The sequence below is a fragment of the Varanus komodoensis genome, unplaced genomic scaffold (genome assembly GCF_004798865.1).
Source record: "Varanus komodoensis strain SLA01 unplaced genomic scaffold, ASM479886v1 scaffold1, whole genome shotgun sequence".
Classification (NCBI taxonomy): domain Eukaryota; kingdom Metazoa; phylum Chordata; class Lepidosauria; order Squamata; family Varanidae; genus Varanus; species Varanus komodoensis.
This window is the reverse complement of record NW_025335268.1, coordinates 28,466,344-28,486,813: the sequence shown is the minus strand read 5'-3', so window position 1 is coordinate 28,486,813 and position 20,470 is coordinate 28,466,344. Positions and strand designations below refer to the sequence as shown.

At 41.4% G+C, this 20,470-nt stretch overlaps 2 protein-coding genes across 3 annotated transcripts in view; one reads left to right on the top strand and one right to left on the bottom strand.

The window, feature by feature from the left end:
• Positions 1-9,839, bottom strand: part of GNPAT (glyceronephosphate O-acyltransferase) — a 38,223-nt gene extending 28,384 nt beyond the window's left edge. For both annotated transcript variants that reach the window (XM_044420840.1, XM_044420850.1), the window contains exon 1: positions 9,646-9,839. In XM_044420840.1, the coding sequence (XP_044276775.1) occupies positions 9,646-9,696 (51 nt within the window). In that variant the 5' untranslated portion in view covers positions 9,697-9,839. The remainder of the gene's footprint in view (positions 1-9,645) is intronic.
• A 43-nt stretch (positions 9,840-9,882) lies between these two features.
• CUNH1orf131 (chromosome unknown C1orf131 homolog) lies at positions 9,883-19,901 on the top strand. The gene is made up of 7 exons (XM_044420864.1): positions 9,883-10,156; positions 11,862-12,214; positions 14,806-14,862; positions 17,035-17,130; positions 18,136-18,222; positions 18,499-18,551; positions 19,719-19,901. The coding sequence occupies exons 1-7, from the start codon at positions 9,961-9,963 to the stop codon at positions 19,843-19,845; spliced, it is 969 nt and encodes a 322-aa protein (XP_044276799.1). The 5' UTR covers positions 9,883-9,960; the 3' UTR covers positions 19,846-19,901.
• Positions 19,902-20,470: the final 569 nt, after the last annotated feature.

Genomic DNA, 20,470 nt, shown 5'->3' with positions numbered 1-20,470 from the left:
TTTATCTTGCCAATCCCAAGAGCTTTAAATTATGCTTGTTTAGCCACTAAATTTGCATAACCGTGTTTTTTTCTTCTCATTCCTTTGTGTTCATCAAAAGAATCAAATTCATTTTGCATTTCTCTCCCCACCTCTCTCTTTTTTTAGAGCTGGATCATCCTAAAGGAACAGCCACCATGAAACAGCCTGCAATGTGCCCCACAGAAGGCTGGTGGAGCCTGTGGCAAGTCAATTGTTAGCATAAACATTTAGTATGCCCTCAACAATTTTCTTTTTGAAGGGCTATTTTGTAAGCAGACTTGTGTTCCATCTTCATATAAATGGCTTGCTATAGCTAACGTGCTTAAGATCAATGATCAGAGATATTAATTAGACCTATGCAGTACAAGTAACACCTGGCAAGAGTGGCCTATACAAAGAGGAGGTATATCCATGAGTGCAATGCCTTATAAAGAAGTAGCACAAATTCCTTTGTAATAATCACCATGAGTCAGCAAAACCATGTTTATCAGGGAAGTTTTTCAGGGCACCACATGCCTTCAGTGGTCAGGTACACTAATACTTCTATGCAACTTGCAATTAAGAATAGCATTCATGTCTCCACCCATCATTGCATGTTTTAATATGTTCCAAGGCCTCAAGCTTGTCTATCATAACAAAAATCTTTTGGGCAGAAAAGGAGACTTAGCAAATAGCAATCTGCAAGAGTACTGTTCCAAAAAAATGAAGCGTCCACATGCGTCACAGAGTGAGCATTACAGCAACTACTTGTTCTTTTGATGACAACCCAGTGCATGCAATATCGATCACCTTGAGTCAAGTGGATTATAATTTTTGAACTCCAAGATGGGTCTCTTGGAGCATTTTAATATTGGATCTTCTTTCCATAACAGTGTGTGTGATTTAGTAATATAGCCCAGACCATTCAAAGATGCAATTTTTAAGTTAGTGAATTGAATAAGAAAGTAAATGCTTGATTGTGGGTTTGTCCCTACAGCAACCTGTGATCTGTTTCCAGAGTGAAATTTGAACAATTTTATTTGTGCCCATGTTTGTGTGTTTGTTATGTGCCATCAAGTCATTTCTAATTTATGGGAATGAAAATCCTCCAAAATGTCCTCTCCATGACTGCTCGGCTCCAAGTTCAATGCTGTGGCTTCTGTGATGAATGCAGTCCATCTCATTTTTAGTCTTCCTTTTCATCTTCTGCCTCCAAATTTCCCTAATGCAATCGCCTTCTCCAGTGAGGCTTGAGTTCTCATGATCCGTCCAAAGTATGAGAGCCTCAGTTTTGTCATTTTTGCTTCAGGGAAAGCTCTGGCTTGATTTGATCTAGAACCCATTTTTTGTCTTTCTGTCAGAACTGTCAATGAACAGAGTTTCACATTATTGGAAAAGGAGTGAAACAAACAAAATTCACTTTTCATACCAGGAATAACCATTCCAATAATCCCAATGGAGGCAGTGGGGTGCTAGGGGTAAGTTGAGAGTTAAAAAGAAATACTTCTTCACCTTCCCTGGTACAGGCATCCCATGATTAAGGCACATTGAAAGAAACCTGAAACTGTGCTTTTCACTGGTATGGAATGGTACCTTCAGTAGGGCTCTGTAGATCATAATGCAAAATAGTCACCACAATATTGAAAGGTTCAACGATGATGCTGTTTGCAGAACGGTATTTATTTATTTATTTTCATTTCTGTACTGCTCCATATCCAAAGCTCTTTGGGCAGTTTACAACAATCCATAAAAACAAGATGAAAAAGTACAATAAAATACTGCAAAATCAATTTTTGCAAATTTTAAACAGCTAAAACATTTACAGTCATGTAGAAAATAACCCTTTAAAAGAAAAACACCTAGGATAGGTAATTCCCCCAAATCCCTGGGTAGCCAAGTTAATCTTTTAAAGTTTTGGTATAAGGTCTCTTAACCTGAAAGACAGGTCCTGAAAAGAAGGCAAGGTTGGCATCAGGTGGGCCACAGTGGGGAGACTGTTCCATAGATCGGGGGCCATCACAGAAAAAGTCATCTTCCTTGTTGCTACCCGTTGAGTCTGCCTCAGATATGGCACTCAGAGCAAAGCCCCAGAAGCTCAACACAGTGTCTGAGTAAATCACACTTGGTAGAGGCACTCTGAACAGGTACTGTGGTGCCAAAGTATGCAAGGCTTTCTAGATTAAAACTAGCAACCTGAATTGGGCCCAGAAACATACAGGCAGCCAACGCCAGTAGGCCAGAACTTGTCGTATTTGTTTGGACCTACGAGTTCCAGTTCTTAATCTGGGTGCTGATTCTGCACAAGCTGCAGCTTCTGAACAGTCTTAAAGGGCAGCTCCACACAGAGTATATTCCAGTAATTTAATTTAGAGAAGACCAGGGTGTAGATTACTGAAACCAGGTTATTCCTGTCCAGATAGGGAGGCATAGTCAGGCCAGCAGTCAAAGCTGGTAGATGGCACTCCGAGGCACTAAGATCACCTGAGCCTCAAGTGACAATGTTGAATACCCAAGGTATGATCGTGCTCCTTCAAGGGAAGCATAACCTCAAAAAAGAGGTTGAACATACTCCATTTGGTCAGAGGACCCACCCACCAACAGTCTCAGTCTTATCTGGATTGAGCTTCAGTTTGTTTATTCTCATCAAGTCCATTGTTGCAGCCAGGCACCAGTTTACCATGTCCACAGCCTTACCTGCTGACAAAGGCAGAAATGGCATGCAGTTCTGGCATTAGCATGCTGATGAAAATGCACTCCACAACTCTGGATGACCCCACTCAGTGGTTTCACGTAGATGTAAAATAGCATGGGGGACAAAACAGTTCCCTGAACACTGATGTCAGTCATTCATGATATAGAACCAAAAGGGTTGAACGAGATTCACCAAGCACCACCTTCCGCAGACAACCCTCCAAAGTAGGAATAGAACCACTGCAGTAATGCAGTAGCCCTCACTCCCAGCTCAGACTGTCACCCCAGAAGGATCCCTTTGCTGATGGTATCAAAAGCAGCTGAGAGGTCCAGGAGTATCAACAGGCTCGCATTCTCCCTTTCACTCTCCTGGCACTGGTCATCATACAGTGCAACCAAGGCTGTTTCCATGCCAAAAGCAGGCCTTACCCAGAAAGAAATCTATCCAGATAATCCATGCTTCAGTTCTGATCATTGCAGGGTTTTTGGCTATCATTTTCTAAGCTTGCAAAGTGGATAATAACATATCTAGATTAGCCTAAGGATTTGGGGCAGGGCCCCAGAGCCTCATGAGGTTGTTCAGGGTCCAGATATGTCAGACAGATCTCTCAGCAAACCAGGCCACAAGAATTAGGATCATATCCCACCATTCTTCACATTCCTATAGATTACAGAAACACAGGTTTAATTTAATTAAATTCAGGTTTAATTCTACCTTGGGCTGCGGATTTAGAGAGAAGGTAGTGAGTTTGAGAATTTTCTTATCTTGAGTCAAGCTTATCTTTATGGTTTCATTTGCTGTGCATTCTACATGAGTCAGTTTCTGTCAGATTCTTCTCTAAACTTGCAACAACAAGACTTCTTAGAACTCTTATAGTTTCAGACAGGCTGGTTGGCTGGCCCTATGCCTGGTTTTCATCTGTGCCTTTTGCTACCTTAAAGGAACTGGGTGTCATGTCTGCAAATGGGAGCTTGGCGCTCAGAGTAATCTTTAAGGTGAAAATGTGCTGTGAAGAGTGAATGAGAAAAAGAGTTGAGACCCTATTTATCCTCAGACAGATAAGAGGTGTTGAAAGTTAAAAACAGTAAAAAGATGAGAAATCTGGGTAGACAAAGGTGCTAAAGATCTAGGTGTCCATCTTAATTGCACCTTAGGCACCATCTGCTTTAATCTGAAAAAAGAGTTCAGCCCACACAAACAAGTCACATAAAATAACTGCTAGCTTTTATAAGATTGAGGGAAGCAGTGGTGCAGCGGCTTAATGATGCTGGAACTGTCGGGCAGAAATGGTTGGCGCTCCAGCGGTTCGAGCCCAGCCTCTGCCAGAAAGCGTGATCACCCATTGTGCACCCCTAGCTCTTAGCCAGCCCAGCAGTTCAAAAGCATGTAAAGCAAGTAGATAAATAGGTACCAGCTCAGTGGGAAGGTAACAGCACCCCATGATGTCATGCTGGCCACATGACCGTGTGATCCGTTCTTCAGACAGCCCTGATGAGCACCATCCCTTATTAGCTGCTGGCTAAGCAGAGTAAAATCTGCAGGGACTCCTTTACCTTTATAAGTTCTTGGGGGCAGAATAAAAAAAAATACTTGCTTCCTTCATAAATTTATTTTTGTATGTCTTCATAAATTTTATTTTTATAAATTCAGTTTAATGAGTCAACCTGAACCTGAAGCTCTCAGGGCAAAGTACATAATAAAAGCAAAAAATTCTACCAACAATAAAGCATGCTCTAAGTAGCATATTTTTAAAAAGCAACAAAAATTCAACATTTAAGAAAGATTAATAATTAGAAGTAGCAATGATTTTCAAATGCAGTGTTATACATACTAAAAATGAAGCAAACAGCCATTAAAAATACTTATAAAAGGCCTGGGAGAAAAGAAAGAAAAGAAATTCTTTGCCTGGTGCCAAGAACTCAACAAATTAGGTGCCAGGCATTCTACAATTTGAAGCCACCACAGAAAAGCATACTCATCAGATCTCAACATGCAGGGGCACTCAAACCAGAGCCTCAGGTTATGATATCAAGACTATGAAGAGGCAGTCCTTTGAATCCTGTGATCCCTGGCTGTGAAGAAGCTTTGCGAGTTAACATGAGTGTGTCTCATTGGGCCTGGAAACTAACCGGGAACCAATAAGGAAGATACAATGTCAGCAATAATATGGTCATAATGCACAGTTCCATTCATTACCGTAGCTCAGCCTGGTGGCCTTCAGACGCATTTCAACCACAACTCCCAGAATTCCCATCCGGCAGGGCCACTGACTGGGAATTCTGAGTGTTGCAGTCTAAACATGTCTGGAAGGCACAAGATAGCGTGGATCCAAAGAGAGCTTGTCATAATACACTATGCATGTTATATTATTGCCCCCTGATGTTTTCTCGGGGTAGGTGGGCATCAGGTTTCTCACAATGCCAACTCCAAGATCCTGTTGGAGCTGGGATTCTGAAGGCCTAACCTCCACCCTGCCGCCTCACAGCCAGTACAGAAAGAACTGCACCAGCTGCCCTCTTTGAGGACACAACTGAGCCTTGGAGACAACAAAAAGGAGCATGCTAGGGGGCAGGGAGAGGAAAAGGGTGGGACTGTTACCGTATGCAAATTCCTCATTGTCCCACCCCCTTCCCTCCCTGACACTAAATCTAGACAGACAAAAACAGTCACTGGGTTGCACTGGACGCATGGCCACTTTTGTTTTAATTACATACTGTAATATCTTCTACCCCTGACCATTGTTGAAAAGTGTTCGAAACTTCCACTTATTCAAAATATGACAGCTACATTGTTAACCAGGGCCAGTTTGACTGCCATCCCCAACATGATGCCAATCTAAATGTTTTGGACTTGGACTCCCATCAATCTAAGCAAGCATGGCCATTTTGGTCAAGCATGCTGGGAGTTCTAGTACCAAACATCTAGAAGGTTAACCTATGCTAGAGCAACTCACTGGCTCACAGTTCTTTTCTGAGCCCAAACTGCTCAGATATAAGCTTTAAAATCATTCAGGGTTTGAGACCATCTCTACTGTTGCATCATGACCATGTAACCCTCTGCCCCAGGAGGTCAGATCAATTCTCTTAAATGACATTTGGACACCAGTCAAAAACATTTCTACTTTTCCATTATTTTAATGTTTAATTGGTTTTAATGTGGTTTTTATAATATTGAATTATTGGATGCTGTGCCCTATTTTACAGTTGCTTTGCTGTAAACTGTCCCAAGACGCTAATAGATGGGCAGCCTATAAAAGCCTTAAATAAATAGATACGTTTTGTTTCAGCATACCTCAAACTTGGTTAGATCTTAAATAGTTCCCACCAAGGATTTTTTATCCCTAGTGTCCTGGGTTTTTAATGCTGCTGTTTCTTTGCTGTGATGCTCGTTTCTTTATATGATTGCTTAAAATTATAGTATGGCTCTTTCCATTGAGCCTCTTAGGCAGGACATGCATATTTTAAAACTGCAAATCAATGCAAATCTTGCAGTTTAGATCCAAGGTATTCCTAGAACATGAACCTGTTCCCTTTAACCTTTGCAAAGAGGGTATCCTATCATCAGGCCAGTTTGTTAGCACTCTACCTTGGCATCTGCAAGTTTATCAGCATTTTACTGGCTAGCAGCCAAGGAACTGGCTGGATAGTTCCAATCACTATGATAAATTAAGTTACCCTCCTCATCCCCCAGTTTCTTGGTATTTATTGCCTGTAAGACAACCAAGTCAAAATGCTGTCATGACCATAGAAGGCACAATTTGAAAACATTGTCCTTCTATTCAAATCTTAAAAGAGCACCAGACTTCTGTAAGCTGGCACCTTCCGAATACTTTTAACCGCAGCTCCCAGAATTCCTGACCATTGATCATCCTGGCTGGGAATGAAAAGAGTTTCAAGTCCAAAACATTTGGAGGTCACCATGTTGAGAAAGACCTGACTATACTCTACACCAAGCAACTATCTCATGCCACTTTGGCTCTCTCAACCCTCAATCCTCCCTTGCCTGTCCACTTTCTTCTTGCCAACAGTGCCTACCCCTCCTGCTTTACCTTTGCCCTCCCTTCTCCAATTCCATCTCTCCACTGCCAATAGCGTTTCTTTTTCTGCCCAGTGTCAACTTTGTCCCATGTCCTTTAGGCAGTCTCTCTCTCTTGACCAGTCTCTAAAATACGTGTCTCTCTCCACAGCATAGCATAAAGGCCTTGCTGACTTTAAGCACTATGGGCTTTCTTCAGACCCTCATTCCTCAATTCTCTATCTCTTCTGCAAACATCCTGGCAGTTGTTCCCTTGGTAGAATGAGCCAGAATGTTCAGTATCATCTCACTAAGTCACGAGCCTTTAGCTTTCATCAAAGAGGGCTTTGCAGTAGGGCAGGGCAACCTCCAACCCATAGGCCTAATCAGTTTCACCTCTGCCCTTTGTTTGGCCTGTAGAGGTTAAGACCCTCTCCATGGGCTTCTCCTCTCCACAAGACCCACTCTTTCCCCTGGAGGCTGCAGGAAGTAGCTTTCTGAGGAGCCAGACAGAGAATCTCTGATTGAAGAAAAGAAGATAATTCACCTGTTTGCTGCTCCTTTTCTCAATGGAGGGTGCAAGGGGTACAGAAAAATCCCCTTAACTCTGAGCATTGAGCCTTTGCCTACCAGCTCACTAAGCCAGCCTCTGGGGCAGGGGGTAGTGCTTGTAGAGGGGAAGAGCCAACAGAGAGAGCCTAAGCCTCTTTGGGGAGGGGGGCAGTATCAGTTTCACTCTTCTGTGTGCTCTTCCCTATAGAGGAAGGCATGGAGCTGGCCAAGCAGTTTCACTGCACAAGGCCTTCTCTGATGGGAGATGCACATACAGCACATAGAGTAATCCTGTCATTTGCAGCAGTGTGAACTTATATGCTAGCACTGGAGGTGAATGGTTAGGATGGAGTGGTACTGCATTCAGCCCTTGCTTGAACAACTGGTGTTCTCCACAAAGAGATCTGCAGGACATACAAATTTTCCACTGGAATGAAATACAGTAAAACCTCTTAGACCTATTGCTTTGCTTCTCTGAAGGAGAGAGAAAGAAGTCTCCAGTATAAAACACAGGCCAAGACTATAATTATTTATATAATTATTTTATTATAGTTTTTACTGCCTATGTTCCTACAAGGAACCCAAAATGACTTACATAATCGTTCACTTTATCCTCATGACAGCCTTGTGAGATAGGTTAGACTGGTCCAAATTCACCTAGTCAGCCAAGGTGAGTCTAGAATCTAGAGCTCTGAAGTCCCAGTCCAATAATCTAACCACTATGTCCCACTGGCTCTCTATAAGAGAATGGAAGATTTGCACAAGTGAGGCTGCCTGACTAGTCAGTTAAATCACCCTCATATTCCCATTAATATGAGAGCAGAACAAAGCTGATGCTGTGCAGAAATGTTGCTTTAAATCAACATTTGCTACTGCTCAAACCATAGGCATTAATTTCTCTGTTCTAGGACACCACCTCTGCAACTTCATTTTTGTTAAGAATTTCTTTTGATACTGCAGTAAGAGATGTTTAGCACACACTTTAAAAATGGCATCTATAATTGAAAAATTCAGTTTCAAAGAAATACAGCTGTGAAGAGCTTAAACTTTCTCAGATGCTACAGATTCTTTTATGATCACACAGATCTATCTTGTTAAAACCCATCCTTTCCTATCTTAAATTATTTCTGAGGTATGGTTGGTAGTACTCTCTTACAGCTTAGGATATCTACCAATCATAAACATCAGAGTGGACACACAGCTCCTCCTCCTCCAGTAAAACATTTTTAATTTCTTGATAAACCAAATATTTACAGTGTTGTAATGAGCCCACTCAAACTCAAACAATACTGAGTGAAAAGTGAACTTGCTGCAAAACAACTATACCCTAAGAAACTATTTATCTCCTGCAGCAATATACAAAGAAGAGAACATTGCTGCTTTCTAAAATACTATTCTTCACAACCCTCTAAAAGCAAGTAGTATTCAGTTCTTCTAGACTTCATGATCAGAAAGGCATTTGCTATTATACAAGCATTATTGTGGAATTAATGCACTATACCAAGCAGTTACAGCTTAAGTTTTATACCAGGCACAAGACTGGACCAAAGTTACACATACTCCTTTGAACAAATGACAAAAAGAACACAGGATTTGCACTGGATCATGGGAAGAAAGCTAAATCACAGTTCAATGGTGTTTAATCCCAAGAACCCCACCCAGAAGTCAAGAACATATGCATAGAGGTCATTAATTTCAAACTGCCATGTTATCACCTATCAATGTTTTAAAACCACTGTTACACGCATTCCCCAGATAAAATGTGTACTTGCCACACCAACCACCATCCATAAGTTCAGTGAACAGGACCTGAATACTTGAGATCCAGCACACATCAAAACACATGAATGTATATGCCCAAGAAGCATGCTTAGCACATGGCTTCTATCCAATCCTATATAGTAAGTCCTGTTCATTTCAATGGGCCTATTAACATTCGATACTACCTCTGGACTCCGCAACTTTGGGGGAACCACCCGCTGATGAAGTCTGGCTCTGTGCTTTTTGACAGCTACCAGACAGGCTGCAACACAGCAGGTGCAGCTTCCCCAAGTTTCCATGCCAGAAGAAGGTGCATTACGCCTACTGAATAACTACCTGCTAGGCATGTTTTACATGCATTCCCTGCCCATAAAGAAGAGATGGCTTCCCAACGCGTACTCGTAGAGATGTCAAGGGACAGAGACACGCTGTCTCCACCCCATAGAGGCAAGCGTCCCCCCCCCCCCCCCGGCTGCCATCTGTGCTACGGGGCTTTCGAGAGAGCGCAGACCGTTTCCCACCCAAAGCAACGGCGACTTCTGCGGCACGTTCCTTCCATGGTCCGCAGTTCCCGGCACCGCCTGAGGAACTACGGACCCCGCCCCTAACGGGCAGCAGGCACCTACCGAATAGACGGGGGGGCCTCGCCGGACGGCCACCGCTGCCGCTGCCATCATCGCCAGCTACTTCTACTTGTGCCTGGCTGCAGTCACTCCGCCCTAGCTCGCCGAGGGCGCGCAACTCCCATTAACCTGCCCCCGCTTCCCCGTCTCTTTGCCTCCCTGCTCTTCAAGCCAAGCCCGAAGGAGGCAGTCTGTCAGCCAGGACAGTCGTGGGGGAGGGGCGGAAGTGCCTTGTGGGCGCCGCCATCTTGCTGGAGACGGTGGTCGCGCGGAGCCAAACTTCTGTGCGTAGTGCTTCGGTCGACTGCCCTCGGACGGATGGTGTGGACGAGCGAGGAACCGGAGGAGGACTATAGCATGGTGAAAATCGCGGGTGCGGACCCTTTGCCGGAGGAGGAGGAGGAGGAGGAAAAAGAAGAGGAGGAGGAGGAGTTGGGGCGTGTGGCGGAGAGAGAGAATTCCGCCGTCGCAAGCCGTCTTCTGGACACCGTCTTGAGCTCCCTGTATGACTTCGGTGCGTGTAAGCCCTCTTGGCTCCCACCCCGGCCTCCCTCTTTCTGGCTGCTGTTCCTTCAGGTCACGGTCTCTCAGACGTTACAGGATTCCTGTCCGGGAAGCCCTTCATTGGCGTCAAATCCCGCACTAGTTGTTCCTCACGGGTGGCGACCGGCTAAAATTTGTTTCCATGTCGTTGCTGCGTGTGGTCTCATTGCTGCGATTTTTGTTTCCGTTTTATATCCTGCCCTTTATAGAGAAAAGAACCGAGGGTGCTTAACAAGCTATATGAACTAAGGTGGTTGTTATTATGTGCTGTCAAGTCATCTCCAACTTATGGCGACCTTATGAATGAAAACCCTCCAAAATGTACTGTCCTGGAGTACTGTTCCAAGTTCAAGGCTGTAGCTGCCTTTATGGATTCAGTCCATTTCACATTTGATCTTCCTTTTCTTCTTCTGCCTTTGACTTTCCCTAGCATGATTGTCTTCTCCAGTGTGGCTTCCCTTCTCATGATGTGTCCAAATATGACAGCCTCAGATTTGTCATTTTTGCTTCTGGGAAAAGCACTGGCTTTATTTGTAGACCACATCAACTACAATAATATATTTATGTCTATTGTATTTAAAATAATTTTTAGACCACCTTGAGGGTTAACACCCTGGCAAGGTGGAGTACAAGTTCAGAAACACACTCAAAATATGCAAATAGGCAAGAAATAAATATGCAAAAAAACAATATAAAGCAGTATTAAATCAAATCATACCACTGAAATCTGCAACCTACAGATAATGGAAGCAAGTAAGTTTTCAGAGTTTTCCTGAAGACTTCCAAAGACGGGGCCAGATGAACGTCTGATGGAAGCAGATTCCAGAGGTGCAGGACCAACACTGAAATGGTCTTCTCTGCTGGGAAATGGAAATTGATGGTAGTCAAGGCTCTAAAATAATGACTAGTGTAAAATCACAAATGTGCAATAAAATATAACAGAGCCATCAGTACAATAAAACACTTACCTATACCTCAAAAGTTTGCAAAAATAGTATTTAACTGGCAGCCAAATATCAGCACAAGGAATGGCTGAATCAATACTGGAAGAAAGTTCCAGTTAGTGGGGGTGCTGGCTATAAAAAGGTCTTGCCACATGTGCTAGGCCCCATCAGCCATGTTCCTCAAGAGTGCCACAAAGCTGAAACATCAGAAGAACCACTGCTTTGGGAAAACTGGATTATAATTTCATGTGCGCCTTGTGACATCCCTGTGAAAAAGAGCATTATTCCCAGTGAATAGTTGGGGAAATGAAAATAAGAGATATTGCTATTTAAGGCCATCCTGAACACCAGTGAGTCAGTCAGCTTTGTCTGAAAGATTAGACATTCCAGATCTAGTATTACCTACTTATAGGAACTAAAGCCTTGTGAATTCAGTGATCTTTTCCCCCAAGTTAACATGAATGGGATCACACTTTAAACAAATTAGAATGCATGAGATTACACTTTAAACAAAGCATCAGGAGTAGCATTGTTATATATTTCTTCACAACCCTATCCATGTATACCAGTAGGGAGATATTTTGTTTATGTTTCCTGCATTGCTGATACACTATTTGAACATTTCGAAAGTAAGATGTCACATACATTCTGAATTTTAAAAATGATATGGTATCCAATATTCTGGTTTTACTTAAATGAGGAGAAAAACAAGTGTTTGTTTTTAAATCATAGGTGAATCATTACCAGATGGAAAGAAAAAGAGCAAAAAGAAACATCTGAAAGACAAGTTAGCAGTGTCAGCCAGAAATACTTTATCAGAAGATAAAGGTGTGGATTCTGAATCTGAATCTGTAATTCCAGCCAAGAGGAAGAATTTCTCCAACTTCTTTGACAGCCTGAAAGATGAACTAACGTATGACTGTATGAATCAGAAAAAGTCTGTCATAAAAACTTGCCCCTCTGATGTTTCCTCACCTAAACTTGTTCAGCAGGGAAACACAACAGAGGTTGAAGTTGTCACATTCTGTGGTCATCATCGAAAGAAGAAAGTGAAACTTGAAATGGCTGAAGATGGTGGCTCCACGGTAAGTTGATCGGATTCAAGTCAAACTGTGCACAGAAGCAGATAATGCAGTAGGTAATGTGGCTTTTAAAAAAATGGAAACAAATTCCAAGGAGTTACTAGTCTGCCGGCTCACATATTCCTCTGTGGCATGTTGGTGGCCAAACAAGTGCCACCACTTTTATTTTGCAGAAGCTACTCTATCTGGCTACCTGGAGGTAATTTTTATTCAACTGATGTGTGAGCTGGCTGTTTGCAAGTTGTCCAACAGTGTGGTCCTGGGCAAGTTTACTCAGTAAGAAATGGTTTAACTTTTGCTGTCAGAATCACATCCTTGAATGGTTGATCAGGTTATATTTTACATTCAATTAAACCAAATAGGCATTTTAATTCCTATGTTCACTGTGTTATTAGGTGTTGCATTATCTCAGAGTAGCAACTGTATGGCCCCCCTCAAAGCTGCTGTGGTCAATGTGGAGTCTAATCCTTGGCTAGAACTGATTCTGTTACACCAGCCTTCCTCACCCGAGGGTCTGCTATGTGTGTATGTGTTGGACCACAATTTTATCATTCCCAGCCAGTGGTCATGCTGGCAGGGCATGGTAAGTTGTAGTTCAACATTTCTGGAAGCCACCACATTGGGGAAAGCTATGTTAGACAGTCTAGTTCCACCCATACCTTTCATTTGTAACTAATGCACTGAAGACCATGCTGGCTAGGTAAGATGGGAGTTGCCATCCAACACATCTGGAAGGTATCCAGTTGGCAAAAGCTGGTCTAATGCTTCTGAGGCTTTCAGTCTTTCATGTGGTAGAACCCACTTTTAGCTCCAATTTGAAACATAGAACCTACATATTAGACAACTGGGTTGGGACTTGTTCGGAGAAGTGGTATGTCATAACTGCTGTTGGATTTCCAGGTACCAGCTTTGCTCAAGAATTAAGTAGGAACAGAATGTATGTAATTACTAGGATTAAACTATCTTCCTGTGGTGTAAAGGCAAGTTGTGTAGACAAAGACTTAGGCTCCTGCACTGCTGGTTGACATGTGAATGTTGCAAGGAGCACGTTCAAAAATAGAATGGAATTTGACTGGAATAACAGTTGAAATCCTATAGGAAAACAATGTTACACATGTTGATGGGTGCTGTGGTGTTCCTTTCTGTCTTTCTTTTTTAACTTGAGCCAGCTTAGTCACTACAGCATCTCCCAAGTTTAACGGTTCACAGAATTAAGAAGGATTACCAACTCCCTCATATCGATAAAAAGAAGAGGAGTTGGAGCTAAATAAAATTAGGAAATGCTGAAGAATGAGAATAGATGAGAGAAGAAGAAAGATACGGCGAAATGACAAGCAAAACAACAAAGTGCAGTAGAAAATAACAATGCCAGTATTTTTCAGCTAAGAATATGTAAGATGAATCACAGCTTTGGGTTTGGGCAAAGACCTAAGATGGTAGACTTAATTGCTCAAGTGAAATTGGAAGAAAATTTTTCCTGGCTGTAGTAGAGGAGGAAAACTAAAGAAGAAGTGCATAAGCCTGAGGTTCATAAGCAACAAATTCATTCCTTATCACTACATCCAAACCAGGCCAGTATCTGTTTTCTAATTCTGCTGAGTTATTTATCGTAATTACCAGATTCTTTTACAGTGTTCTGCTTTCCTGTCTGATCAGGATTGTTATCAGATGGGTTAGGCTTTGTGCCAGCTTGAAATTTTCTTTAGGCAGTGCCATGATTGATACTTATGTTGTGTTACATGACTGATACTTGTATTATATTATATTAAGATAAATATAGGCTTCCCCCTTCCTGTTCCCAATAGATAAGTTCTGCTTTGTCTTGTTCTTTTATTAGTCCAGAAATAGACCAATTTTTAAAATAAAAATGCTTTTCTTTCTGTTTGTCTAATTTTAATAATATTGTGAGTTTCCATGTAATTACCAGTTTCAGATCTTCATTGTCACTCTCTCATAGACAGAATGTCTTTTTTGCATCCACTCAGTCAGTGTGAAAACTGACTGTAATTATAGTGGCCTTTAGCAAATTAATGGCCATTACCCCATCTTCACGTATCATTTGCCATACAAGACAGATGATATTCTGTCATTTCATTGATTGTTCATTAATGTTTCCAGTATCCTTTCATAGGATCTTAGGACATAATCCTATGCACATGTAGATAGAAAGAATCCTGTAGCTCTTCACTGAGACATGCTGGGAGTTGTAGGCCTATTTCTTGTCTAAAGATAGGATCATGATCTTCAAGTTCACAATATTTGGACAATACCAAAAGATATGAGAGTTCTGTCACTTTTAAGTAGATTCACTATTACTGATTTCAAAGAGAAGAAAAGCCCGTGGGCTGGACATTCAAAAAAAAAAGGAAATATTTTAAAAAAATGGGAATTAGTTTTCATGTATGTCCCATTTTAGGTTTGCAGCACAATTCTGTGTGTGTCTCCTCAGGCAAAATCCTAATATTGTAAATATTGTCTTCCCTTCAAAATCTTGTGGCTCATAAAAATGGATTTTTGCTTAGGCTTTAAATCTGAAATCTCTTGACTACCCATTTTTACAAAATACTCTTTGTGTTTTTTAAATATGTGTATAGGCTAAACATACTGATCAAAAGAAGCATGTGAATGGCCAACAATTCAACTTGGAAAAAGTAAGTTATTTTATTTGTTAAAACTTTAAAGGCGTGAGGGTTGTTGATGTCTCAGAGAGACTGCAGATTGAGCATTCCAGAATTCAGTGCCTACTACTAATTCTGTCCTTGCCTGTCTTCAAGAGGTGCAGAATTTTGATAGCTTCTGGTAAAACTTGGTTGGCTATGAAGGTTCTGCTTTGTTAAATGTTTATAGTGAGAGAACATCAAGAAGAAAATTAATTGATCCTTCCAAACTGGAACATAGGGCATATGCACTTGGAAACTTTCTCTTCTATAGAGCTGTAGGCCAAAGCCATCCCATCTGGAGTGCCCATCTGGCCTTCCCCAAATGCCCCCCCTCCCCATTTTTTCAACTGCCAATTGTTTGGTATTCTCCTCATTCCAAATCACCTCTCAACGCATAGTCGCTAGCCTTAAGAGATTTAAGCTGACATTTTGGGGGTTTGGCCACATCCCTTTTGCATTCAGCCCTGCCTACCCCTGAAATAATAGCCTCAGTTTGTTTCTCCAAAATTGAATTTGGACCTTAGCCTGAAAGAGGTCCAGCACTCCTTCCCTTGCCACATTATTTCCCTGTATCATCCAGATTGATTTTGCTGTTTTCCTATTGATTTCCAGGGGATGTGTGTGGGATACAAGCAGCATTCTAACTGTTAAAGTTATTGGATTTTATCTGGCCAGGGCGGCTTATTTTATACTGTATTGTTGTATGTTTAATTTAATGTTTATATTTTTAATTTATATTATAATTATTTTAACTTAGTGATGTAAACCGCCCCGAGGCTTTGGCGAATGGGGCGGCATAAAAATGTTTTAATAAGTAAATAAATACACAAATGTGACTTATGGAAATGGGATGCACACAGTCGGAGTCTTGCAAAAGAAACCCATGACGAAAAGGTCTCTGGAAATAGAAAGGAAAGGGAAATACAGCACAATCTTATTCATGGCTGCTTAGGAGTAAGCTCTACTGTGTTCAATAGCCTTCTTCCAAGGGAAGTGTGCAGAAGGTTGTAGCCAAAGGAAAATTATGTACTGGCAACACTCATACACGTCACTATCCTGGGTCCAGCCGAACAGAAAGAGGAGAGGAAAGAGACACACGGTATGTTGTGAGATGATAGGATCTCTGGGAAAAGGACCCTAAGGAAAGAAAGAGTGTGTCCAGAGCATTTTCTTTTCCTCAGATACGGAGAGTCAAGCACAGACAGTATGCACTGCATTAGTTTAGGATCTTCAGCCCATCAGGGCACACTGCCTGGGTGAGAGAAGTTCTATGCTTCCCCTGGCAGTTGTCTGTTCCTGCCTCATACCAGCTGGGATGGTGTTCTAAGGCAACCTTTGCCCTAGAGCTGGATTTTGATGTGGTGGGAGGACAGGTCTCTGCCTAAAATGGGTGGAAACTCAGTGTGTGATTTAACCCCATAGATGTTTCCAGATGCACAAATGTGGACCCTATCCCTTTCTTCCCCTTCTCACAGTAGAGCATGTGCCTTCCATGCAAAAGGTTCTAAATTCACTTTAGCATCTGTGTTAGAAAGTATCAAGTAGTAGGTGATGGAGAAGACCTACCCTGCCTAAAATTCTGGAGAGCCACTGCTGGTCAGTATTAATTAATGTATTGATTTTATTTATTGTCCACTTTTTCCTGCAAGGAACCCAAGGTGGCTGACAGAAATCTCCTTTTCCATTTTGTACTCACAAGATCCCTGTGAGTTAGGTTACACTGGCCCAAACTCACTCAAAGTAAGCTCCATGGCTGAGAGAGGACTAGAAACAGCATTTTCTGAGGGCTAGAAGAACAAAACCCTGACCTGGTGCAAGGCAGTTTCTTATAATAGCCCTGATCTTGTGCATATATGTGCAATCAAGTACTTTCTGGTGGCAAGATGTTTTTCTTCTTCACCCCAAATAAAAAGATGCTAGAGGAAAAAAGCTGTTTCTTCTTATCTCAAGAAGAAAAATGCCAATAGTGTTTTGCAGTGGTCCAGGTGAAAGCCCCATCAGGACTTCATATGATATAAATGTTTGGTTCCATTTCATGTTTATATTCAAGTGTTGACAACCTTTCCTATGGGGAAACAATCACATCATGCCCATCATATGTTTCCACTTAAAAAATTGCTTTGTTCGCTTTTTAATTATGTTAACTGTTTTACAATGTCTTAGTCCCGTTTGGAAGTGCATCAGCTTGGGATCACTGGATTTGGGAAAAAAGAACAGCGTATTTTGGAGCAAGAACGTGCTATCATGCTTGGGGCAAAGGTACTGTCCATTTTCCTCTGTTGAGCAGTGATCTGCAAAAGAACCAATAAGGATTTTTTTTCCAATCTCTGCCATTACTTGGGGAGAATGTGGTGTGGCAGTGTGAGAAGCTATAGCTCAGTGGCAAAGCACCTGCTCTGTGTGTAGAAGATCCCAGCTCCATCCCCAGGATCTCAGGCGGGTTGGGAAAGAATCCAGCCTGAAACGCTGGAGAGCCTCCGTCAGCGCTGACCAGCCTATACGGACTCTGCGGTTTGACTCAGTGCAAGCCAGCTTTCTGTACTCCTGACCCCGTGGCCGTGAACAGAAGCCACTGCCAAACAGCAGAAAAGTGATGAGATGGTTGTAGAGATTTTCCAGGGAGGAAATGTGTGGCAGGGTGAGTGTTAAATCTCCCCTCTGTCAGCCTTTCACCGCAGCCATTTTTGCTGCAGTGGGTAGTGGTGAGTGAGGAAAAGGTTTGTTTGCTTCTCCTTTCTGCATCTGCCGCTCCTTCATATCCCCACGACTGTTTGACAGGAACTTGCAGGCCTTCATCTTCAGTGGCATTAATTCGTAGTCTTTGGTGGTGCAGGAAAGGTGCTCTGCAGGTGCTCAGATACACTGTTTTCAAGCACATTTTTGGGTTCTGCCCTATGTAATCCCTGGTTCAAATAAAGGGTTGGTCTTGCTGGAATTTTCATAGTCAGCAAGACCTTAGTTTCTAAAATGAGAACTTTTTTCTCAGTACTGACAGAATGGTTCCCAACCAGATTTTTTCGAAAGAATCTTATAGGCATTAGTCAAATAAGTCAAAATGGTTTGGCAATTGCAAACCAAAGTCACACATGGAGCACTTCAAAAAGACACAGCTAATGGATTGTTTTAATGATATTTTAAAGAAGCACAGACCCCTTCATTACACAAGGATGTTGCTACTTTCTTCTTTGGGCTGCTTTTGACTTTTATATTCATTTCCATGTTATTGAAAAAAATAATGAAATTATTTTGAAACTATCATTGCAGCCCCCCAAAAAGGAATATTTGAACTACAAGATTCTTCAGGAGAAGATCAAAGAAAAGAAAGCCGTGAAGAAGGAAGAAAATGTGATGGTTCGTATGAAATATTCTCTATTAAAGTAAAATGCAACCTTTTGCTGGGCAAAATTTCAGATTTCCACGAGGATGGGCACTCTAGAAAACCTTCAGCAGAACAGCAGGTTTGCTAACCTCTGCAAATTTTCCAAGTGCAGAAACCCTGGCTGCATGATTTGTTTGTACCTTGTTGGATGACTGATCCATTCCTGTTACATTTGGGAGCCATGTCTTGCTTGACTCAAAAAAGAAATGGCTAGGCACTGAGTTACTCTTGTTGCATTTCATTAACAGGAAAAGAAATCTGAGTCTTTTAAGAGAAGGAAGAAAAAAGGGCATGAAGAGAGGTGAGCCAATATTTACTGATCTACATAAATTTATTTATTTATTTATTAAAAGCTTTTGTATGCCATCCTATTACACAAGATCTCAGGACAGCTTACAATATTTAAAAGGACAATTAAAACAACAATTTTAATTAAAAAACAGAACAATAAACGAAACAGAGTAACTAAACCTAAAAACTATTTAAGTTTAAAATACTGTTTAAATAAAAAGGGTTTGGCCTGGTGCCAAAAAAAGTATAAACTTGGTGCCAGTGGTAAATCAGTAAACAGTAGTAATTTACTGTTACTAAATCAGTAGTAACAAACTGGATTTTTTTTTCATAAATTTGCTAAAGAAATAATTGCAAGTGTAAACAGTTTGTTAAAATGGGCCTTGTGCATTGTTGACCTATTTCACACCTAAATCTTAGATATAGTTTTGGGTGGGAATAAGCTTTAGATTTGTGCCCTGCCCAATCCCATGTCACCCCAGGTCTACCTGTAAGAAAGGGATAAGAAGTTTTAACTTCTGCTTTAAACTAAGCTTGAGAGAACTCTGTTTGGACAAGCCAAGAGCAAACCAAAGTTTATGAGCCTGGCTTGTTAACAGGCCATTTTTTTCAGACAAACCAGAATTCCATGTATCAGGATGTAACGGAGAGGCCCCTAAGTGGAAGTGGAATCTTTTGACAGCAGCAAAAGAGGGAAGGGAGTGTATAAATGGAAGTTTTTCTGCTTCTCTTACACATAGTGTTAAACTGTGGCTTATCACTGCATGCAAAACGGCAGCCATACTTCAATCTGCTTTAGAAAGTCCATGCAGTTTCAGAACTGGATTTGCCATGTTACATACACAAATATTTTTTGCAAAACACAAGCATGAAGTCTCCATGGGTACTGAGACCTGTTGCTTTGTTCATTGTCTCCTGACCTCGGTTTGTCTTGAAGTCCTGAGTATCAAAATAGAACAGAATTTTTGAACATGTTGCTTCAGACTCTTCAGTATGAAACTGTGAGAACATGTTTTCTGCATATCCTTTCTGCTTTTTGAACAGGTAATTCCAGCCTCATTGTGTCTTCTGATTGAAAATAAATCTATCTAAAATATATTTTGCAAAATCTAAAAAGTTATGAAAGGTAATTTTTTTGTCTTTAGCATCTCATTATATTTGTTTTTTTTTTAAACAGAAAATCCAAGAAGAAAACAAAGCAGAGAGTATTGCCAACAGGACAGGTTGGAACGTTTAAAAATGGGACTCTGATTCTTCGTAGTTCTGACATAAAGAAAATAAAATCTTCCAAAGTGGTTAAGTGACATTACTGCATCATGATGAACCAAAAATAAGATGAATAAACTTTGTCATAAAAACATTTTTAAAAGCCTTCCTTTATTTATTTATTTATTTATTTATTTTTCGGTTTATATCCTGCCTTTTTCCTACAAAGGGCTCAAGACAGCTTACATCATTCTCCTCCTCCATCTTATCGCCACAACAACAACCCTGTGAGGCAGGTTGGGCTGAGAGTCTGTGACTGGCCCAAAGTCATCCAGTTGGCTCCATGGCTGAGCGGGGACTAGAACCCAGATCGTCCGAGTCCCAGTTCCATGCTCTTAACCACTACACCACACTGGCTTTAGGTTATCTAGGTTTTGTTTAAAAAAGTGTTTTAAAATATTGCATGGAAATTCTGGCTTTATGGTGACTCAGAAACACATCAAGAAGCAAATCATTGCTGAATTACCTGCAGTATGTGGTTTTGTTGTAATGAGCTTTAGGCTTGTGCACTCCCCCAAAGTGCCCTGGGTCCAGTTTGCTAAGCTCTGCCTAACACCCCAGTTCCAGCATTACTCCCAGAAAAATGATATAAATCTGTCTTCCTCTTTAACAGAAATTCAGAACTTTATAAAATGTTAGAAGCATGTTCCTTTAATAAAGGAA